The following is a 24,400-nucleotide window of genomic DNA, read 5'->3' as shown; positions in this document are numbered from 1 at the left end:
GGATTATAGCCATGCGCCACCAGGCCCTGCTAATTTTTCGTATTTTTAGCAGAGGCAGGGTTTCACTGTGTTGACCAGGCTGGTCTCAAACTCCTGACCTCAAGTGATCCTCCTGCCTTGGCCGCCCAGTGTGCTGGGATTACAGGCATGAGCTACTGTGCCTGGCTAATCTGTTTACGTATTTTAAACATAAAATGCATGGGATTTTCTTGTAGGACAAATAATGAAACCAAGTTTGGTTTCCCATGTTACTTAGGGGCAACACTTGTCAATACAGTAAGACTGTGTTCCTAAAGTAGACCAGGAGTTTGAGAAAGCTGAAACAAAAAGTTTATTGTAGAATGACTGCATACATTATGTTTAGGCCTCTAATGTAGTCCAAATACAGTGACTGTATTTCAGAATAGTTGAACTATATGTGATAATTTTTTAAAAGAAGCATTTGATGTTTAAAAAAAAAAGTTTTTCCTGAGTCAGTGTAGCTCTATAGATTAAGGTGTTTGCTATCCTTTATTTTCCCTTTCGTTCCTTTTCATTTTCCAGTGCCATTGTACTATCTAAGCCCCCTGTCCTTTCCCCCAGTAAGTGCTTCAAGTTCCCAAATTAGTGTTTACTTTTCATCAGAAACTGATTCTCAGAGTAGCTGATCTCAGGATATAGGAGGAAAGAAATATATTCCCATTATTTCTTAGTAAGAAGTTATCGATTGCTAACCCCATCTCTTCTGAAAATTTACATTCTTCCCAAAGGGTATTTGCTAATTTCTAGGCCTAATTCATGGAATTTCAGGCATTAAAATGAAACTTAAAAAAATTAGGATAGATGAAATGCTTAGAGGTTAGGGCTGTACCTCTGGGATCATTGAGTGTCTTTTGCCAACCTTCCTTCCCCTCTTCTTTGAGCTTTCAAGTTCCTAGTCTTAATTGCCTTTTTCCTTGTATTTCTTAACCCATTTTCTGAAAGTTCCAAGGTTTTTTTTTTTTGGACAATGCCTTGAGCTTCAACACTAAAAGGGAAAAAGATTTAGAATGGCCAATGTACATGAATCCTTTGTAATTTAGGTATTTTTCTTAATAATTTGATACCTCACAGTTTACTGTTTCTAGAAATTCCATTGAGGTCAAGCTTGGTTTTCTTATGAGGCATTTATAAAGGGCAGCTAAATAGATTATTTCCAGTTTGCTGCTGCTACTCATTTTCTTGAGGTTTTTTATTCATGCATTCACGAAAATTTTCAGAGTAGTTGAATTAAATTGACTCCTGCTGACAGCAAGGGGACAAACTACTAACAGTTTTATCATAAAAGTGAAAACTCCTCCTCTGAGTAGTCTAGAAGGACTACATACTAGAGAAACTGGAAGTGACCGCCAAATCTCCCGGTAAGACTGACATTCAGGTTTGCCAGATTCTAGCATTGTGCTTTCCTGTAATAATACATTGTGTCAGAACAATCAGTTGATTCTTATTCACAGCTCTACTCGGAAGTGACTTGGAATGAAATGGAATAATAAAACCCAGGATTTGGCCGGGCGCGGTGGCTCACGCCTGTAATCCCAGCACTTTGGGAGGCCGAGGGAGGCGGATCACAAGGTCAGGAGATTGAGACCATCCTGGCTAACACGGTGAAACCGTCTCTATAAAAATACAAAAACTTGGCCGGGCGTGGTGGCTCACGCCTGTAATCCCAGCACTCTGGGAGGCCGAGGGAGGCGGATCACAAGGTCAGGAGATTGAGACCATCCTGGCTAACACGGTGAAACCCCGTCTCTATAAAAATACAAAAACTTGGCCGGGCGTGGTGGCTCACGCCTGTAATCCCAGCACTCTGGGAGGCCCAGGTGGGCGGAACACAAGGTCAGGAGATTGAGACCATTCTGGCTAACGCAGTGAAACCCCGTCTCTACTAAAAATATAAAAAATTAGCTGGGTGTGGTGATATGCGCCTGTAGTCCCAACTACTCGGGAGGCTGAGGCAGGAGAATCTCTTGAACCCCAGGAGACCAAGGTTGCAGTGAGCCGAGATCGTGCCACTGCACTGCAGCCTAGGTGACAGAGCCAGACTCCGTCTCAACAACAACAACAAAAACCCAGGTTTTTATTACTTGTATTTCATTTATTCAAAATTTTCTTTACTAAGTGAGTTAAACATTGCATGGTCATTTGAAACCTGTTTTAAATGGTAGGCAGAGACCAATATTTAAGTCTGTCTTTTGACATCCTGGAATGAAGAAACACTTTGGGAGTAGGTGACCTGGGTTTTTAACTCTCTCTTCCAGTTTCAAAATTCTGATTCCCACAAAATTTGGTGCAAATGAAATATTTTACACATCTAGTACTTGATTAACAAAAGCTACATTTTCAAATATTGTAGTCAGAAGAATTCATTGTCAATAATAGCCAACAATCGTCGTCTTAGTAGAGCTCATATTTGCAAACAATTCTAATTCTTAAAGGTTTTTTTTTAATCATTTGATCACTGTTTTTAAGAATTTGATCTCTCCACTCAAATCCCTAAAAGGTCTTAATATAATTTTTTGAATGTGGTTGGTTGATTGGTTTTGTTGGAGTTCATTTTGTCTATTTTTAGAGATGGGGATCTTGCTTTGTCACCCAGGCTGGAGTGCATTGGTGCGATCACAGCTCACTGCAGCTTCAGACTCCTGGGCCCAAGCAATCCTTTCACCTTCGCCTCCCGAAGTTGCTGGGATTACAGGTGTGAGCCACTGTGCAGGGCCTGTTAGGTCTCTCAAGTAAAGGGAATGTAACGTTCAAAAGTCAGGTTAGTTTTATAACTGGCAATCCAGCCTTTTGGGATATAGTTAAAAGAGTAAATTCACCTAATATGAATATACTCTGTTTAAGTCATTTGAGAGAGTTGACCAGTTCTATTTTAGGGATTAATTTTTAAAAAATAGAATGCAAAAGTCAATAATGACTTTCTATATACATATAGCCCAGCTTCAAAAATTAAAAACATTTTTGCAAATTTTGTTCCTTTCCCCCTACTTAATATCCCTGTTGTATTTAAATACAAATGCTGGATATCATATTATGTCACTCATAATATGAGTTTTAATTATTTTTATTAAAATAGTTTGATAAATTATTTTTATTTTAGTTATGAAATAGTGACATGGTATCATAATATGGTATTAATTCCTAAAATATTTTTAACAAGTTTTTTCTCATGTCACTATCATATCTAACAAAATATCTGATATTCGGTTCATATTTAAAGTTTCATGAATGTCTGAAGAAAATGCCATTTATAGTTGATTGGTTTGAATCAGGATTCAGTCAAAATAGGGGACTAGAGGAATGAATGTCACTATGATGAAATATTGAATATGGGAAATGCTTTAAGACAAATGACCCAGTTTTATTACCAAAAAAGTAGAATGAGGTTGGAGGTGGAGACTATATATACAATGATTAAGAGCCCTGAGACATACTAGCATGTGTGGACTCTGGTTCTGATTCAGAGAAATTGACTATGAAATGATATTTTTAAGCAGAATTTATTCTAATAAATACAGTAGAGAAATATACAATATTGCAACTTTTAATCAAATAGTGGATCCAGGCACCTAATCATCATCAGATGCTGAATCATTGGGTAAACACTGGAGGACATATTAGTCCGTTTTTACACTGCTATAAAGATACTACTTGAGAATTCGTAATTTATAAAGGAAGGAGGTTTAATTGACTCACAGTTTTGCTGACTGGGGAGGCCTCAGGAAACTTAGAATCATGGCAGAAGAGAAAGCAGGCACATCTTACATGGCGGCAGGAGAAACAAAAGTGAAGGGGAAGGAGACCCTTGTAAAACCATCACATCTTGTGAAACTCACTATCATGAGAGGAGCATGGGGGAAACTACCCCCATGATCCAGTGACCTCCCTCCCTTGACACATGGGGAGTATATTTCGAGATGAGATTTGGGTGGGGACGGGGAGCCAAACCAAATCAGGGGACTTTATCAGGAGGATTGGGCTGGCAATACCTGAACTCCATTATCAGTCACAACCTAAGATTGATAACCCGATGGTGTGCTTTCTGAGGTGATGAGAAGTATGCAGCACCTGTGACATATCATTTTCTTAAAAAGTTGAACCTAGGATGAAGGTTCAACTCTAGGTTTATATTATAGCCTCTAGGTTGAAGCTATAATATAAAGGTTTTAGCTCTTTTTGCCTTTCATTTCTTACCTATCATCTAATTCCTTGAGGTAGTAGTTTAGCGTATTGAAAGGACTTGGAGTTTTTGCACCATGGTTAGAACCTTAGCCCCAGATCCTCTCTGACAACACTCAACCAAGTAATTTTACTTTGTTACTTGGGGTTACTTAGAAGTAATAGCCATGTTACAGTGTGATTAAAATCATCTAGCAGATTACCTGGCATTTGGTAGTTCCACTAGGAAGTAGCAGTTACTTTTTCTATAAATGTTTTAAACCCAGACTTTTTTTTTTTTTTTAAATTGTTTGTTTTATCTTCAGAGTTTTGCTCTTGTTGCCCAGGCTGGAGTGCAATGGTGTGATCTCAGCTCACTGCAACCTCCGCCTCCTGGGTTCAAGCGATTCTCTTGCCTCAGCCTCCCGAGTAGCTGGGATTACAGGTGTGAGCCACTACCTCCAGCTAATTTCTGTATTTTTAGTAGAGACAGGGTTTCAACATGTTGGCCAGTCTGGTCTTGAACTCCGGACCTCAGGCAATCTTACCTGCTTTGGTTTCCCAAAGTGCTGGGATTACAGGCGTGAGCCACTGCACATTGTTCTTGATGGCACCAGAAATTACTGTCAAGAATTCTGTTTTTGATCCATTAACAACCTAGTTTTCATTACAGCGTTTGACTGAAATTGGAAGAAGCAGAACTTTCAGAGAAATTTGTATTTAATAAGTATGTTCACTATTCAGATTTTTTTTTTTTTTTTTTTTTGAGACAGAGTCTTGCTCTGTCGCCCAGGCTGGAGTGCAGTGGCTGGATCTCAGCTCACTGCAAGCTCCGCCTCCCGGGTTCCCGCCATTCTCCTGCCTCAGCCTCCCGAGTAGCTGGGACTACAGGCACCCGCCACCTCGCCCGGCTAGTTTTTTGTAATTTTTTTTTAGTAGAGACGGGGTTTCACCGTGTTAGCCAGGATGGTCTCGATCTCCTGACCTCGTGATCCGCCCGTCTCGGCCTCCCAAAGTGCTGGGATTACAGGCTTGAGCCACCGCGCCCGGCCCAGATTTTTTTTTTTAACATTCCTTCCTTTTTTGGTTTTAATGGTTACAATTACGGGGAGAAATCATATATAATTAAAAGACTGAGGAGGCTAGGCACGGTGGCTCACGCCTGTAATCCCCACACTTTGGGAGGCCAAGGTGGGTGCATCACTTGAGGTCAAGAGTTTGAGACCAGCTTAGCCAACATGGCAAAACTCCGTCTCTACTAAAAATACAAAAATTCGCCGGGTATGGTAGCAGTTGCTTGTAATCCCAGCTACTCGGGAGACTGAGGCAGGAGAATCGCTTGAACCTGGGAGGTGGAGGTTGCAATGAGCCGAGATTGCACCTATTGCATCCCAGCCTGGTGACAAAAGCAAAACTCCATCTCAAAAAAAAAAAAAAGGCATAGATTTAATAGGGAACACCTGAATTAAATACCCTTTGAGGCTGGACTGTCATAGGCCAGCAGTCAGTGTAACAAAATGTAGTAAAGATTAATAGATTTTTGGAAGATCCCCCTGCCCTGGCCACCCAGGTGACTTAAAATTTTTTCCATTATAAATAGAGCTTTTAAAACAAAAAAAAAATTGTTTTCAAAAGCTTCTTGGTTTACTTCTAGCTAAAGACAACATGAGCAAGCACGGTCTTGAGAATGACAAAAGTAAGGCTTTATGATGTTTAGAGTATCTCATTGATAGGGGAGTTTACTTTTAAAAGATCTTGCTATTTACACTTTTCAGATTACTCTAGAAACATTTAAATATTTAGAGTGTCCTCACAACCACATAACATGAGAACAATATGGTTTGTCAGCAGAGTTCGTTAGATTCAGACTCTGTTGTCACCTGTATTATGTAGACAAGTTACATAATCTCTGTAGTCTCCTCATCTTTGAACTAACACCTAACTTCCTGAGGGTTGTGAGGATTAATTGAAATTTACATAAAGTGCTAGTGAATAGTAGCTATTATTTTCACCATTTCTTGATCTATTCCCCATAGGTTTATACAGTATTCTATAGCCTACAAATTGTTTTCCTGTTATTTTGCTTTTTACCCTACAGGAATTATATAAATGAGTGAGTGCAAATATTAGCACAATAACTTTTTCTATGTGTGTACTTTTAATTTTTTGTGTCTTTAAAATGTTTCTTATAGGCAGTATACAGTTGGATTTGCTTTTTTTATCATATTTAACAATCTGCCTTTTAGTTATGTTTGGACCACTTACATTTAGTGTAATTATTGATGTGGTTTGGTTTAGATCTGCCATCTTGATATTTTCTGTTCCATTTGTTCTTTATTAGTATTTTCCTCTTTCTCTGCCTTATTTTGGACTATTTTTCTGTAACTCCACTTTATCTCCTTTGCTGGCTTATTAGCTGTAACTTGTGTGTGTTTAGCAGTTGCTTTAGAGTTTATAGTGTACATCCTTGTTAAAAACCATCCATGTTAAAAACCCTCTATCTATCTATCTATCTATCTATCTATCTATCTATCTATCTATCTATTGCTTTAAACCGTTGATTATCTTTAAAAGACATTTAAATAATAAGAAAAGAAGCCTATATTTACCCACAGAGTTAGTATTTTCTATGGTGTTCAGTCCTTGTATAAGTTCGTATTTCCATCTGGCATGGTTTTCCTTCTGCCTGAATTACTTCCATTAATATTTTTAAAATTGTGGGTCTGATGGTAAATGAATTTTTTCAGCTTTTGTATGTCTAGGAGTCTCTCTTTAGCCTTTGTTTTTTGAAAGGTAATTTTGCTGGGTATAAAATTCTAGGTTGACAAAAGATGTTGCTTACCTATCTTCTGGGTTGCATTATTTCCAACAAAGAAATCTGCTGTTATCCTTGTTACTGTATTTATGTCTCTTTTTCTGGTTACATTGTTTTCTTTCACTCATTTCAAGCATTTTGATTATAATGTGGCTTGTGTGGTTGTCTTCATGTTTCTTGTGTATGGGTTTCTTGAAATTATTGGATATGTGTGTGGGTTTATAGTTCTTACCAAATTTGGAAAATTTTTTCAGCCATTATTCAAACATTTTTTTCTGCCCTCTTCCCTAGGGACTCCAGTTATACATACATTAGGCCACTTGAAGTGATTGCACAGATCACTGACACTCTTCATTTTTTTCAGTCTTTTTCTCACTGTTTCATTTTGCTTATATTGATATGTTTTTAAGTTCATTGATGTTTTGCCCCAAAGTGTCTAATTTGCCTTTAATGTCATCCAATGTATTTTTCATCTCAAACATTACCATTTTATCTCTAGAATTTTAAGTCTTTTTAAAAGATATCTTTCATGTCTCTACTTAACATGTTAAATCTTCCCTCTAGTTCCTTGAACATATGGAATACAGTTACAGCTTTTAATAGCTTTGCTTACTGCTAATTCTGTTCTCTCTGTCATTTCTGGATTGGTTTTGATTGCATTTTCTTCTATTATGGGTCATATTTTCTTGCTGCTTTGCATGACTGGTAATTTTACCTTTTGTTTTACCTTATTGGGTAAAATTCTGTATGCTTCATTGTGGGACATGATTAAGTATTTCATTCAGTTTGATCTCTTCAGGTTTGGGTTTTAAGCTTTGTTAGAGAGGACCAGGGCAGCAATTAGTCTAGGGCTAGTTTTTTCCCCACTACCGAGGCAAAAACCTTTTGAATACTCTACCCAATGTTCTCTGAGTTAGATTTTCCACATTGGTTGGTAGGAAGAACTATGCCTGGCTTTGTGTGAGCTGTGGGGTTTGTGTTTGCCAATTATTAGAGTCTAATCCTTTTGGGTTATTCCATCCTGGCCTCTGGTAGTTTCCTCACGTGGATGCTGATGAGTCCTCGGGTGAAAGCTTCTGGGGGACCAGTTGCAGATCTCTAATTCTCTGTGCAGCTGTCCAATTCTCTGTGCAGCTCTCCCTCTCCTGTCCTCTCTGCAAATTCTAACTGCTTTGGCCTCCCTGGATTCAGCTTTCTCTCTTCACCGTCGGCTGGCTCTACCTGTACTATGTCCTGGAAAACCTCTCCAGAGTAGGAACCCAGGGCAATCCTTGGGTTCACTTTGTTTCCCATCTCCCAAGGATCACTGGCCTTTGATGCCTGATGTCTGGTGTCTCGAAAACTGCTGTTTTTACAGGTTTTTTTTTTTTTTTTTTGGCTTTTTAGTTGTTTTAAATAGTAAGATAATAAATCTGGTCCATGTCAATATCTCTGTTTTAAAAACAAAAAGGTGGCCAGGCATGGTGGCTCACACCTGTAATCCCAGCATTTGGGAGGCCGAGGCAGAAGGATTGCTCAACCCCAGGAGTTCAAGAGCAGCCTGGGCAATATAGTGAGACCCCCACCTCTAAAAAAAAAAAAGAAAAGAAATTAAAATAAATAAAAAGTGAGGGTCTGTAGCTTGTTTCAGTTTATACGGTGAGATATTAGTGGAGCCAGAACTAGAATCTAGGCATCGAATCAAAACCTGGTGCCTTTTTTGACATTGCCTTCTTAAAAAAATTTTTTTAAATAACATTGCCAAAACAAACAAACAAAAACCGCTTTGCTATCCCTTTAAACCTTGTGGTTTAATTTTAAACAATTTTCTGCTGAAAATTTTTGTAAACTGGATTACATATCCATGCCTTCTTGAACAGTAGTTTGAACATATTTGAACCTTTTCATTATTAACATTACTTCTTCAGGGGTTGTCAACCCTATCTGACCCAAATAATCCCAATTTTATAAAATAGTTTGATATGCTCCTTTTATCTCCAAGAGTCTGAGCGTTTGTGGATGATCAGGTCAGAGTTGCTACACATTTTTGTTCCAGTTGCAATGGGGTAAAGGTGTATCATGAGGTGCCCGCCCTATTCTTTCCTGCCCCCATTGTATAAAAGCAGCCCTACCTCTTCCTCCTCGTTAGGGTCAACTGCCTCTGCCAAATGGTGCCTTCTTGATTTCAGGTCCCTATATACAGAGTTCACAATGCCCTGGGTGGCAGCCATAGCTTATAGTTTAATGGAACTCCTACTGTGTGCCCTGGCAAGAATGTAACCCCTTTGAGAACTAGGACCTCCAACCCTCTAACAGCAAGCACAACATCCCCCATGGGGTCATGGGGAGGGAGGGCTAGTGCTTCTACCCCTGGGTTCGTGGACCCACGTATTCTTACTGGGAGCACAGCATCATACAGAGGTTCCTGATTTAACGTGTGCACTACATCCTGAGAGATGACACTAAATCCTTCAGGGAGTGGCCTCTGCGCTGGTGCTTCATCTGTGCTTTCAGAAGGCACTTCCAGTATTCTGTGAGGCTGGTTGCTCCTGACCAGTGTAGGATGCAATACAACCAGTGGATTCCTTGGTCCATGGGTTCACCCCCAGACCTTTACTGTAAAGTTGGTGCCCTGGTTGGGTGTGGTGGTGTGTGAGATCCCGTACCTGTGGGTTGGGCATTCTGTAAGGATAGCAATGCTGGCTGAGGCTCTGCAGGCAGGAAAGACAAGCCCACACCTGGTGCTATCCCTGTGAGGAGCAAACCACCGGCCCTTCCAGGAAGGAGGGAATCCGAAGTAGTTGGTTTGCCACCAGGTGGCCAGTTAGTCTCCCTGAGGAGTACCTTGTTTAGTCTTGCTGACAGGTTAGCCATTCATAGGCATTCGGTAGTGGGATTGATGTAAGTGCTATCCACCTGTTAGGTGATGCTTCACACGATAGGTTAGCAGAAATTCTTTTATTCCCCCTCAAGATCTGCCCTTCACCCTTCTGCCTCTGCTCTCTGCCCTTTAGGAGGCTGGCCCTGGGCCCTGGAGGTTTGGTCATTGGAAGGCCCCAGTAGATCAGAGAGCAGGAGAGAGCAGTTCAGTATTTATTCCATGAGCTCCCTCCCTTCCAAGCCATGGCTTTGCAGAGGCTGTGCCCTTAACCAAGGGCCACAGGTGCTGTGGAGCAGCCCTCTTCTATAGCTCCCAGTTCCCCAGGATTCCCAGTTAGGGATGCTAATGGCCTCCCACTGTCAATACCCACAGAGTGCTGCTTCGGCCTCCCCTGCTGGCCCCTCTGATCTCCACTTTGTGAAGTGGCTTTACATCCAGGCTGTCTTGAGTCACCCTCTCTGAGGATGCCATCTATTCTTCCAGGACCTCAATAGACACAAGTAAGTCATTTTCTTTTTTGCCTTTTAGAATGAGTTGTAGACAGCATTTCCATCTTAATTCGGCTGCCCCAATTCCCTGATTAATCCTGTGGGCCACCTTAAATTGGGCAGTCTGGGAAGGTCTTTTAGAAGCAGTGAGGTTGAGGACCTTAACCTGGAGGATGAGGAGGGGCTTGCTGTTCAACGATCTGAGAGCAGGAATGCAGGTAGTGAGGTGGTAGGCAAGGGCAGAGGCCCAAAGGGCCAGTGAGCTTGGCTTTTTCTTTTTTTTTTTTTTGAGACGGAGTCTCGCGCTGTCGCCCAGGCTGGAGTGCAGTGGCCGGATCTCAGCTCACTGCAAGCTCCGCCTCCCGGGTTCACGCCATTCTCCTGCCTCAGCCTCCCGAGTAGCTGGGACTACAGGCGCTGCCACCTCGCCCGGCTATTTTTTTTTGTATTTCTTAGTAGAGACGGGGTTTCACCGTGTTAGCCAGGATGGTCTCGATCTCCTGACCTCGTGATCCGCCCATCTCGGCCTCCGAAAGTGCTGGGATTACAGGCTTGAGCCACCGCGCCCGGCCGAGCTTGGCTTTTTCAATACCCAGAAGCTTCTGGAACATGGCAAACAATACACGCAGTAACATTAACATAGGTGGTGTGCAGTTTACCTATATGTCTGTAAGAAATGTAGTGCTGACTTGCAAGAGGGTGTTGACCTCTTTTCAGAGTAGAGTGTCAAGTTTGCTTAGCACAAGTACTTTTAATTCTATTGAGTATACACTAGACTTTAGCACAGAGCCAAGATTATCGCTGTATAACCATAACCCCCGGCCATCTCAGGGGTTCCCCTCTGAATTAAGGGAAGGAGAAGGAACATGTTAGCCAGAGACTCTCAACAGTTCTAAACGGTGAGTATCCACAGAAATTAGACAACCGGAAGATATCCACAGAGTGACAGGGAAGATGGATATAACGTATTTTTCCAAAAAAAAAAAAAAAAAAAATGGTTGTGGAGTTATCAAATCACAAAGATCTGAGCTACTGGTTTGTTGTTTTTATTTAGATATTACAGGAGTTAGCGGAAGAGTTACCTGGGACCCATTTAGGACATGAATATGCCTGGTAGGAATCTGAACTCAGCCTGACTTCCAGCAGTTCTTCCCTTTCCTGCCAAGACTTGTTAGTGCCTCTCCTGTTCTCTGGACCCAGGCTGTACGCCAGAGCCTTCTTGCCTCAGCCCTGTGATTTAAATTTTCAGCAGAATCGCAGTACAGGTTAAGGGTGGCGCGTACTAGATCATAATTTTTGGCCAAGTTGTGCGTCTAATACAGAATTAAGTCATCAGTTCAACAAGACTTGGAGTTCATTTTCTCAATCTTTCCCATTCGTTATAGTCTCAGTTTTCTCAAAAGCCCTCTCTAGGCCAGAAACAGTCTTATCATTTTTGTTTCCCGCACCTAAGTCCGGCAGGTAAGAACCCGTGAGAAGATTCTAAGAGGCGTATTTCTTCTATTTGGCGCAATCTCGACCCTGCCTCTCCGAATGTGAGTGCGCAGAGGTCGCTTTCCGCCACCAAGCGGCGCTAATCCACCGCCTAGGACAGACCCACTAAGTTTTCCCACAGGATTTGAAGTTTTGAACTTTTACAAGTGTCAGAAAGGTTAATTCACAAGTTTAGAGTAATGCGCTATGGCACGAGTGGTGGGTGCTCCAGCCTCGGGTGGGCTGCAGAAGGCGCGCGGTGTCGCTGAGCGCCCCTCCGACCTCTGGGGGCCGCAGTGCGGACTTGCGCTGGGGAAGCTTCAGAGGTGCGCGCGGGGGCGGGTGCCGGGCCCCGGGCAGGTGAGGGCAGAGGGGCGCGCTGCGCGTGGGATCAGCCTGGCGCAGACCGCCCCCTCCCCCTCGCCGCGCGGGGCCAGCCCGGCCGCTCCTCCCCTGGGTGGGTCCCCGCTCCTTTTCTGGCAGGGTCTATTTGCATAGAGGAAACTGCCCAAAGTGGCTGCTGCGGAGGAGCTGGCGGCTGCGAAGGGGGCGTGCGCGGCGATCCGCTGCTACCCGGAGGCTAAGCCCCGCGCCCGCGGACCTCGTGCCTTGGGCTGTCCCGCCTGCTTCTCTTGCACTCAGCCTCTACCCCAGCTCAGCACCGCCCCCTCGGAGAGTCCACGCGCGACAAACGCGCCATGGGCCCAGGCGAGCGCGCCGGTGGCGGCGGCGACGCGGGGAAGGGCAATGCTTCGGGCGGCGGCGGCGGAGGGCGCTCGGCAACGCCGGCCGGGTCCCGGGCGGTGAGCGCGCTGTGCCTGCTGCTCTCCGTGGGCTCGGCGGCTGCCTGCCTGCTGCTGGGTGTCCAGGCAGCCGCGCTGCAGGGCCGGGTGGCGGCGCTCGAGGAGGAGCGGGAGCTGCTGCGGCGCGCGGGGCCGCCCGGCGCCCTGGACGCCTGGGCCGAGCCGCACCTGGAGCGCCTGCTGCGGGAGGTGAGCGTCGGGGCGCGAGGCCGGGGCGGACCCGGGTCTGTCGGGCTGAGGGTGGCGGAACGCTGGGGGCCGGGGCAGCGTGCGGGTCTCTGGGAGGAGGGTTGCCCGCCGGCTGCGTGTGCTCGGGGCCATCCCAGAGACGGGCGCGTCTGCGCCAAGGCGGAGGCGGGGGGTGCCGGCCCCAGGGGGTTTTGCGGTCTCCGCTCCGGCCTCAGGGTCCCGGGCCAGGCAGGCGGCCGCGGGAAAAGGGAAGGAGGGACTAGGGACTTTGGAATAACAGACCTAGGGTCAGTTTCCACGGGGTGTGCGCTCGGACACGCCGCTTCCCGCCGGCGGCCGGCGTCGGGGATAAAGATGAGGCTTGTGGGAAGTGTCTGGTGGCTGTGACCAGTAGCACCTACTGTTCCTAACCAGCTTGGATACACCTGGGGAGGCGGTGGTCACAGCAGAGGAAAGCCTCAGACAGGCTCAAGGGCTGGGCCCCGCCTTGCTCGGGTGTGTCTCCAGCAGCTCAGGCCCCAAGGCTGAGCCATCACCAGCGCTCTGAGGCCTCGGGAATGGGGGTGGGGACACCACATGAGCTAGTAGGATGAGGGGAAGGAGAAACAGTCGGGGGTAGAGGACCTGCATCAGGCGGTGCCATCTGGGGTATGGGCTCTCAGGACATCCCGAGTTTCCCGTCCCTTACCTGGAATCGCGACTTCCACAGCTTACTTGAAGGCTCATATGAAGCTCTGTGACACTTCTAAGGGTTAAGATTGCTGCTGTGTGTCTTCAAAGAAAGGGCCACATTGGGTCCTCAAAGCCCTCACCCAACGTGTTGGTCAAAGCCTCCATTTTTTGTGCGGCCGTTCCCCTCCCCACAAAACTGGACAGGCCCTGGTGGTCTGGCCAGAGCCTCCCCTGCCAAGCCTTCCTCCTCCTCCTGGGATAGATGGCTGTCCCAGACCCCAAAGTCACTGCCCAAGGGGGCGTCCTCAATTGCTGTGTGAAAACAGGCAGGGTTTCAAGGTGGAGGACAGGAAGGACTGGCTTGTTCACCCCGAATTCCCTAGACTCTGCCCAGCTGGGATCTTTATTAGTGTGTCCAGCTGTGTTTCCAATGTTGCGTTCCTTTGGACTCTGAAGGAGAGTGGAAGAAGGTGTGCCACACCTCCTTGTTCACCCCACCTGTTTCCTAGTCACTTTAATTTCAGCTAGGATCACATCTCGCTGGGTTCTGGGTAAAATTGCTGCTTCACGAAATGATTTCCTCTTTTCCGCTTGCAAGGGCCTGCAGGCTTCAGAACTCTCTCAGCCCTGCTGGCAGCTCCTGGCGATGGTTTCATAACTGCCGCCCATTATCTTTTGGCAAATCCCTGGAGACCAGGGTGTTGAACTGATTTATGGAGGGCCAGTCAAGTTTCTACCTGTTAGCGCTATAAGTGCGGCTGCTCTTTCTCATAGGAGGCCTCTCTTATTTGCTAAAAATAAACCGCAAGCCCTGATTGAGTAAATCAGAAGTCCTGATACAACCATTTTACAAGGAACTACAAATTGTGTCTGTTTTAGGAGGGAGGGGCATCCTGGGCCAGCAGCCGCTGCTGGGAAGTGTTGATTCTGAAGTCCTGAACTTCAGCTGGCAGAGACTGTGCAGTTGCTCTCCCAGGCTGCCCCCAGCAGCACTGAATTTTACCTGGGTGAACTATACTGCGTGAACAATGAGTTATTGGACTGGGTGTGTGTTCTCTCTCTCTCTCTCTCTCTCTCTCTGTCTCTCTTTTCTTGATTAGAAAGGCAAAAGAAAAATTTAGAATCTAGGGAACCCTGGATTCTGGAGAACTTGCTGTGCCATTCACACATGGTCCTACTCCCTAATCCCAGCTGGGTAGCTGAGGCACATGCTATGCTGGGAGTGTAAACTGGTTGGGTTTTCCCACCAGTGGAGAGTCAGAGATGGTGCAGTATGAATGCAGTTGGGGTCAAACTTCTGGTTGTTTGGGTGCCCCCTGTGAGACAGCTTCTCTCTCCTAGGGGTACCAGTCTGTTTCTGCTAGGAGCTATTCTTCTTGTAAATGTTACTGGATGGGAAATGTCCACAGCCTGGCCGGTGACAATGAGTTCCTTGGCTGGGAGGAGACCACCGTGGGAGGCACATACGGGGAGTGAGTAATTGACTCTAATTAGATGTATAGATACTTTTTCAAGCCGTTAGATATGAAGGCCAAATGTTGAACTGAAAATCTCAGAAGAAAAGAACATTTGTACTTGAAGCTGTTTTTCAGTTCTGATTTGTTCTCAGTGAAGCCCTTTTTAAGCCTGCGCTGAAGTAGTTGTGTATGTGAGTGTGCGGGCAGCTTGTCCTACTAACAAACTTGTTTCCAGAGAACCAGAGGCAGAAACCATTTCCAAATTAAAAGAAAAGACATCCTTGCCAACCATACATGGCTTTAATGTCAGGGGAAAAAAGCCAACAAAAGCCACTGTTAATGTGGGACCCACCGTCGTTGTTCCCTTGGGAACAGAACTGTGAAATAACTTTTTCTGGGACTGGCTGATGTGCCTGATAATGAAGATACAGAAGCTACAAGAAAGGAATATTCATGTCAACTCATAATCATTAAAGACCCTTCCCATGGCACACAAAGGAAGAGATAAACAAGATTTCTGAGTAAGAGCCATGAACGATCGTATCTTCAGTATGATGTGAAAATATTCATGCAAAAAAAAAATCTAATATTTTCCTCTTAAAGTGCTTTAAATAGGTTGCCTAAGTAATCAATCCTCCCATCTCATACCTATAGTTACAATGTTATAAAAGCTTAAAACTTTAGAATACATGGCTTTCATAATACAGTAAAAAATGTAATGCAAGGATTAAAGAAATATTTAGTTGTATTCAGAGGAGACCATGCCAGCTTACAATGGATTTATTGTTGGCTGTTGGCCTTCCATTGTCCAGACCAATCAGTTTGAAAACAAGAAAAGCCCGGAGACTGGGAGTAAAGTTTACACATTTTCCTTCTCTCTTATCAACTCTATGTATTGGTTAAATACTGTCAACCCAGAGTCAAATGGAGATTTTTCAGCCTCTTTTGTGGTTTGTCTACTTGTCAGAGCTGCTCTCTGCTGTCAGTTTTAATTAAGATGCCTATTTTTGAATCCCATGGCACAACTGGAGATGCAGTGTAAATCATAGCTGCATTTGTTTCCTTGACATTTCCTGGCTCCCAAAACAACAAAAAAAAGTTTCCTTTCAATGACTTCCTGGCATGCTCACTTTCTCTCTCTTTTCTTGTTTTTTTTTTTTTTTTTTTTTTTTTTTTTCTTGCAACAGTTTGGGAGAGCTTTATAATAATAGCAGCATATTTAGAATGAGCCAAGGATCGGGGCATTCCTTTCACAGATCTATTTTGTCATTTTGGATTGGACTTTTCCACATTGGCTTTGAAGGTTTGAGGCCTGGCCCTGAGATGGGGAATCTGTAGGCTGAAGGAATTTTTCCCCGGGGGCAGAGGTACCTGAGGCTTCCTATCAGCAGAAGAGAGTTTGAGGCCTGGTCCCACCATTTACCAGCTCTGTCATCCAACCTCTTCCACTGCCTCTCCTCTGATGGTGTGCTCACAACTCCTCTGTATGCAAATATGATAACATATAGGAAAAGTACAGGATGGTAAATATGCTTTTGATGGCGAGTAACAGAATACCCGAGTGTCCTTACTTACCATACACTACAAGAGAAGCCTGGAAGACGGTCGGCACATCCTGGGTTTGTCAGCAACTTGGCCACAACTGGGTACCACTCAGTGTCTGCCATTCTCTTGTCCTTTCCTCGTGGTCACAAGATGGCTGCTGCAGTTGCGAACCTGTGTCTTCACCCAGGAGTAGCCTGGGTAGAAGGGAAGGCGCAGGGAAAAGAGTGGTCTTCTTGAGAGGTTGTCTCTTTAGTTTCAGTTCAGGGGAAAACTTTCCCAGCTTTCAGCGTCTTATAGCCACTAGCCAGAGCTAGGTCACAGGGTCACCATCCCCCTGTCGCTGGCAAGGGTAATGCGATTGCCATAGGAGGCTTTGGCTAATCTTGATTCATCCCCTGAGGCTGGGCATATTGCCACTGGAACAGAATCGAGGCTTTGGTAGGAAGACTGGGCATGGCTACTGGGGAGCAACCAACAGAGTCAGCCAGTGCTGTAGAGCATTACCCTAGCATCAACCAGGGACGTGGAATGTGACTCCAGTGTCATCCAGGGCTGTGGGGTGTTACCCCCACATAATCAGGCCACGGAGTGTTACCCTAGAGTCAGCCGGGGCCACAAGTGTTACCCCAGGGTCAGTCGTGGAGTGTTACCCCAGTGTCTGCTGAGGCCGTGGAATGTTTCTGCTGTCACCCCAGAGGAGGATGGGGCAGAGTGGGGGTTCAGTCATCCACTGGCCCGCCTCAGTTTTCATAACTGGACCTTCCTTCCACTTTGGTGTTTCCCAAGCCCCACACTTTGGGAACATTCTTCAACCACAAAATTTCTGTCTCCTTTGGGGCTCTGCTGTCCAGCTGTGCTCCCAGCCACTGCTGAAGGAAGGGAAGGTTGATGGGTTTGGGATTCTCTCTGGCACAGTCCCATTCTTTGCAGTCTTTGGCCTTAAACCCTTGAGCGGATGCTGTTCTGCCCCCGAAGTGAGTGACTGAGGGTGGCACTCTAGGACGTTGCTTGCCAGCTTTCCCAGATCACAGCACATGCAAAGAACAGTAGCACTTCCCGTCACTGCAGGAAGGGAAGAGGACACTAGGCTGAGGGTGACCAGCCACTCCCCAGCCCCCAAGCACCAAGGCAGTCAGTCTACCCAGAGACCACATACGGTGCACCTGCACCCACTTGGTGTGTCTGGGAAGCTCTGTTACCCACTCCTGTCCTGCCTTTCCCCCAGCTCCTTGGCTTTCTTAGCAGCCATATCTGACTGTGGCCTCCAAATCCCCTTCCAGAGTGGGTGCAGTTAGAGTTAGAGTCATGGTTGCCAGAGCAGTCTGTCTCTCCTTCCCTCACCAAGGAGCATCCCATTAACTTCAACCTTTCTAGACCCCTTTGGATCCTTTTACCCTCAAATAGCAATGTGACACAACTCCAAGATGGTGCAGCTTCAATTTAAAAGAATTCAGGCTGGGGCGCGGTGGCTCACACCTGTAATCTCAGTGCTTTGGGGGACCAGGGTGGGTGGGTAACTTGAGCCCAGGAGTTCAAGATCAGCTTGGATGATATAGCAAGACCTCGTCTCTATTAAAAAAAAAAAGCCACCCATATATATATATATATATATTTGTATGTATTTATTTGTAGGTGTGTGTGTGGCCAAACGCAGTGGCTCACACCTGTAATCCCAGCACTTTGGGAGGCCAAGGTGGGTGGATCATTTGAGGTCAGGAGTTTGAGACCAGCCTGGACAACATGGTGAAACCCTGTCTCTACTAAAAATACAAAAGTTAGCCGGGCGTGGTGACACGTGTCTGTAATCCACGCTACTTGGGAGGCTGAGGCATGAGAATCACTTGAATCCAGCAGGCGGAGGTTGCAGTGAGCCAAGATCATGGCACTGTATTCTAACCTGGGTGAGTACATCTCAAATAATAACAATAATTAGCTGTGCATGGTGGTACAAGCCTGTAGTTCCAGCTACTCAAGACACTGAGGGGTGAGGATTGCTCGAGCCCAGGTGTTTGAGGTTGCAGTGAGCCATGATTGTGCCACTGCACTCCAGCCTGGGTGACAGACTGAGGCTGTTTCAACAACAAATAAAAATAGGGCGAAAAAGCGGCGGGGGGGAGATTAATTAGCTTGAGTAACAGAGAAGTCCAGGCTACTGTCTGTGTAGGCACGGCTCCAGGTGCCTGGATTTTGTTTCTTCCTCTTGGCTCCATATTTCTCAAGGATGCCCCCGCTCTCCCTGTAAAGTGCCAGGGATGCTTCCAGCAGCTCCAGATTCACATCCTTAGTGTTAGTTTCTGTTTTCCAACAGTCCCAGCAGAAATTCCCTAATTCCGTCTGATGGACCCATGTGGATTGCCTGCATGTATCAATACAGACGGCCTGCATCTAACCATGCGGATTACCTGTCCTGGTCACTGAGACCTGCAGGGTAGCCTCTCCGATGGGCCAGGCTCAGTTGTGTCTCTGTGTGTGTGTTCATGTGTGTGCACGATCAACCCCACTGGAGCTCTAGGGACCAAGAAGCGAAAGCTGATCCCAAAGGACAGTTTGGAGTGTTGTTACTAGAAGAAGGGGGAGAGGACATGGGGCCGGTGAAACCAGTAGGTGGCCATCCAAGGAATAGGGTGAGAAGCTTGGGCTGTAAGCTGGAGCTGTGTTCTAGGGAAATTCCACCTCGATGGCATGAAACTCAATGAAAGGATTTTTGATCCAGTGGGTGGCCAGTGGGTGCTTGTTCTGTAGAGGTTTATGTACATTGATAAATTTGGGTTTATCTGTGCCAGTATTGAAATCTGTGTTTCTCTGTATATACTGTGCTTACAAAATGTGAGCTTTACAAGTTACTTCAGATCCTAAAAATTGTCCACAACAGCCTCATGAGATGTACAGACAGAGGTTACTGCCGTTGTTTTACAGGGGCAGAAATGTCACAGAGGTGGAAGAGCACGCAGGGCCAGGCCTGGGCTCCCTTAGGTTTGCAGGGTGGCTTGGAAGAAGGGAGTGAAGAGGACTAATGTCCGCGAACCCTGTGTGCGGGTTTGGCACTCAGTCTGGGACGGTGTGGGTGTGCCCAGGTCAGGCCACCTGCTCCCAGGTCCCTGTTCCTCTGCCCACTTTCATCAGCTTCCTGGGGAATATTCTCATGGGGAGTGTTCTCAGAGGATGTCTCTGGCCTGGTTGGGGAGTCTGGGGAGTGCCCCAAGTCCTCAGGACCTGGAGTGCTGAGGTGCGTGTAGCTTGGGGGTTGTCACGCCTTGCTTGTTGCTTTTGGAGGGCTGAGTCTAGAAGAGGAAAATGCTGAGGGCTGGAGGGGAAGGCTGTAGACAAGGAGCCTGGGGGCCTCTCCGAGCCTCAGTTCTCTGGCTGTGAGGTGGGGCTGGCGCAGCCAGGGGTGCACTGTGAGCCCTGTGCCCCGCCGTCCTGTGCTTTCAGGGCCTCGCGAAGTGTGGATGTGATCCTGCGTCTTCAGAGGAGCCCTCTCTGCCCCACAGATTTCTAGGTTGCTCCCCCCCCTCGAAATAATTCTGAGCCCCTCCCTGGGGCAGTGGAGGGTGTTGGGAGGTGGAGATCTTTCCCAGAGCCCTCCTCCAGGGAGCTGCACATTGTATTCTTGCCCCTTGACATGCCCATCAGTGCTCCGGCTCCTGCTGCCGCGGAGCTGTGGCTCCCTCCTTTACCTAGACTCTCAGGTCGGGAAATGGCATGATGGCTTGCCCATCCTTCCATCCTTCCATCCTTCTCTCTCCTCCCCTTTTTTTTTTTTTTTTGAGACAGAGTCTCATCCTGTCTCCCAGGCTGGAGTGCAGTGCTGTAATCATAGCTCACGGCGGTCTTGGACTCCTGGCCTCAAACAATCTTCCTGCCTCAGCCTCCCAAAATGCTGGGATTATAGACCTGAGCTACTGTACTTGTTCCCCTGCCCCCCCTTTTTTTAAAAAAAAACCAAGCTATATCTTGATTTAGCATGATGAATGTTACTGAATAATCTTACCATCCTAAACCAAGGGCTGTTTAACTTCCGGCATAATCCTTTCTCATCCATCCTGTGGACAGGTATTTGCTCACCTAATTTTAACCACAGTAAACTGTACATCATCTTTAGGGTCATGTTTGATGACTGTATCGTATAGCCCATCAAGAAAATCTTGTCTATCCCATCAACAAAATCTGCATCCTACTATCAACATGGCATACAGCCTCCCCCTATTTTTGTTAGTGCAGATAATGGTACAATTGGTGGTTTTGAGGGGAAAGTTTCTTTCTTCTGTTATTCTTTGGGATGTGGAGTAACTGGATACAGAAGGATGTCTTTCGGGCTTTTTCGTTTCAGTTTTTTTGTTTTTTTTTGTTTTTTTTTTTTTTTGAGATGGAATCTCACTCTGTCACCCAGCCTGGAGTGCAGTGGCATGATCGTGGCTCACTGCAACCTCCGTTTCCTGGGTTCAAGCGATTCTCCTGCCTCAGCCTCCCAAGTAGCTGGAATTACAGGCGCCTACAACCATGCCCAGCTAATTTTTGTATTTTTAGTAGAGTTGGGGTTTCACCATGTTGGTCAGGCTTGTCTCGAACTCCTGACCTCAGGTGATTTGCCTGCCTTGGCCTCCCAAAGTGCTGGGATTACAGGCATGAGCCACCTCGCCCAGCCTTGTTTTAATTTTAGAACAACTGAGTTTGAGACAGACAGGTTTCTCCTTCTGTGGTGTTCAGAACCTGTGGGACCATTATGAAATTGTGCTTCAAGTTTTACAGTGAGCAACATGGATTCAATATATCTTTTAGGTGAATTTTTAATTTCAGTTGGATTTATCATTGTTGTCGAAAGCATAAAGCAATTGTTAACAAAGAAAGCCTTAAAATAAGTTACGGAAAAAGTTTGAAGGTTCATTGCAGAGTTAGGCCCCTGTATCGGTTTGGTGTGGAAACGTTCTTTCTTTCTTTTTGAGATAGAGTCTCGCTGTGTCACAGGCAGGTGTGCAGTGGTGTGATGATGGCTCACTGCAGCCTCGGCTGCTCCTGGACTCAGGTGATCCTTCCGTCTCAGCCTCCTGAGTAGCTGGGACTACAGGTGAGCACCACCACAGCTGGCTAATTTGTAAAGTTTTTGTCTTACTATGTTGACCAGGCTGGTCTTTAACTGCTGGCCTCAAGCAGCCCTCCCACCTTGGCCTTCCAAAGTGTTGAGATTACAGGCATGAGCCACCACACCCAGCCAGAAACCTTTCTTGAGCAGCATTTAGTGGTGCCAGGCACTGCGCTTGGTCCTCACTGTGACTTCTCATTATGTGAACGAATGTAATTCAGTTTGGGAAAATTCTCCAGAGACCACACACCACCTCCAGCTTTCTCCCTCATGCAATTTTCATCATGAGTTGAATCAGTATTAATCTTTAAGTGTTGACATAGGCACTCAGAGAACATCCCTTCATCATGTCCAGAAACATATTTCAGGACTAAGCACAAACCTTTGGGAGAAAAAAATAAGTTTGCAGATGGCCTCTGAAAGTCACGGGTCGGCGTACTCCTAGAGGCTGTAGGACAAACAGCTGTGTGCGTCCCACGTGCGTCCCATGTGCGCCCTGGGCAGAGGATTCACATGTCCTCTAGTTTCTTTTTTTGTCTGTTTGTTTTTTGAGATGGAGTCTCAGTCTGTCACCCAGGCTGGAGTACAATGGTACGATCTCAGCTCACTGTAGCCTCCGCCTCCCATGTTCATGTGATTCTACTGCCTCAGCCTCTGGAGCAGCTGGGATTACAGGCATGCACCATCACACCTGGCTAATTTTTGTATTTTTAGTAGAGATGGAGTTTCACCATGTTGGCCAGACTGTTCTCTAACTCCTGATCTCAAATGATCCACCCGCCTTGGCCTCCCAAAGTGCTGGGATTACAGGCGTGAGCCACCATGCCCGGCCTCATGTCCTTTAAGTTTCTTAACAGCCTCCTCTCTCTACAGCTGCTCTGCCGTGGGTAAGATGGGATCCAGCCTTCCAGAGAGGAGCAGCGATTGGCCCCTGGTGGCAGTGGGCACCTGAACCTAGGTGACCCAGTAACCTCACTCCTAATCCCCAGCCCTTTCCACAGCCTCATGGCAGACCTGGTGGAAACAATGATTTCACTTTGAGCAGCAGCTTTTTCTGCGAGTGTGGACATCCTGGCAGACATCTGTAAGTGACGGATGCGTGGAGTGGCAGGGAACACTTCAGCCTTGGCCAGGCGCGGTGGCTCACACCTGTAATCCCAGCACTTTGGGAGGCTGAGGCGGGTGGATCACAAGGTCAAGAGTTTGAGACCAGCCTGGCAAACATGGTGTCTCTCCTAAAAGTACAAAAATTAGCCGTGTGCGGTAGTGGCTGTCTGTAATCCCAGCTACTTGGGAAGCTGAGGCAGGAGAATCTCTTGAACCCGGGAGGCAGAGGTTGCAGTGACCTGAGATCTCGTCACCGCACTCTAGCCTGGACAACAGAGCAAGACTCGGTCTCAAACAAACAAACAAACAAGACTTCAGCCTTGAGGACACCCAGGTTCGCATCCCAGCACTGCTATTTTCCAGCTGTGTGACCTCGGGTAAATTAGTGTTTTTCCAAAGCTCAGTTCGCCCATCTATTAAACAGGGATTATAGTACTTGTCTCACAAAGTTTCTGTGAGAATTAAGGGGATGTATCCCAAGCGCTCAGCCTATCGTGCACACCCTGAACATGGCTGCTGTTGTTAGAACTTCTTCTTTGACTGAATCTGGAAGGAATGTCTACATCTGTTTGCTAATCACAGGAGGTCCCATGGCGACATGGCTGACCTTAAGATTCTTTTAACACTGGGATTCTGCCATCCTGTTAAGGACATACAGAAGCAAAAAAGCTGTTAGCACATGTCCAGCCTCTGAGGCAAGGAGCAGAGAAATGTGAGTTGGTTGTTGAAGAAATGCAAAGACTGAATTAACCTCATGACCCCATTTTTTGGTTTACCATTTGAGCAGACTGAGACTTCCCATTAATTTAAAAAAGTCATAATTATGACCAAAATAAAAATAAAATTATTCATGAAAATAAGTTTATGGATTTGTCATTGTGAAAGGGCACACAAACACCTCATCAATTTGCTTTAAGAGAGTCCTCTGTCTCAAAAAAAAAAAAAAAAAGGATAGTCTGTTTTTGTAATCATGCAGTATGGCAGCAACACGGCGGAATGCTCATGGTTAACCTGTGAGCTAGAGGCTTCAACACATCTGCTTCGCTTCACATTGGTAAATGAGAAAATCTATTCTCCTGATGTAGCCACGGAATTTGGGGGCGGGGAGGGAAGGCGGTGCTTGCAGATGGGTAATGGCAACTTCTGAAATGGAATTTGTTTCCAACTCTGAGTTGTGAAACAAAGCATAAAGCAATTAGAATGTAGTACTTGAAAAAGTTTAAATCTACTCAACTTTGGGTCTCCTGGGAAGAACATCACACAAAAAATGCAGGATCTGTTCGTTGATTTAACTGTGCTTTAACTGCGCCTTTTTGTGTGATGCTTGGGCTGTTACCTCCTACAGCATCTTGTTTGCAGACCAGGGTTGTGGTGCAGTCAAGAAGGGAAGATTCCCGTGATGTCAAGGGGACTAGAGTGTGTGTGAGCGTAAGCTAGTGTGAGGGTGGAAGTGTGTATGTGTGTGCCCGGAGTATGCATGCGTGTCTGTGTACATGGGTGTGTGTGCACGTGCCAGGCGTATGCATGTGTGCATGTGTGTATACATGGGTGTATGTGTGCACATGTGTGCATGTATGCATATGCATATAAATATGCCTGTGCATGCATGTGGGTGTGTGCGTGTGCATGTGTGTGCATGTGCATGCGTGTGCATGTGTGTGTATGTGCATGTGTGTGCATGCTGTGTGGGCGCTGTACAGGCATCTCACTTGTAAAGTGAGAGACTTTATAAGGT

The 24,400-nt window shown here is 46.0% G+C and overlaps 1 protein-coding gene across 1 annotated transcript in view; it reads left to right on the top strand.

The window, feature by feature from the left end:
• Window positions 1-12,219: 12,219 nt before the first annotated feature.
• Window positions 12,220-24,400, top strand: part of COL23A1 (collagen type XXIII alpha 1 chain) — a 358,464-nt gene continuing 346,283 nt past the window's right edge. The window contains exon 1 of the mRNA XM_025388238.1: window positions 12,220-12,804. Coding sequence (XP_025244023.1) covers window positions 12,511-12,804 — 294 coding nt within the window. The 5' untranslated portion in view covers window positions 12,220-12,510. The remainder of the gene's footprint in view (window positions 12,805-24,400) is intronic.

Source organism: Theropithecus gelada, chromosome 6 (assembly GCF_003255815.1).
Source record: "Theropithecus gelada isolate Dixy chromosome 6, Tgel_1.0, whole genome shotgun sequence".
Classification (NCBI taxonomy): domain Eukaryota; kingdom Metazoa; phylum Chordata; class Mammalia; order Primates; family Cercopithecidae; genus Theropithecus; species Theropithecus gelada.
The sequence above is the reverse complement of the archived record's forward strand: the minus strand, read 5'-3'. Positions and strand labels throughout refer to the sequence as shown.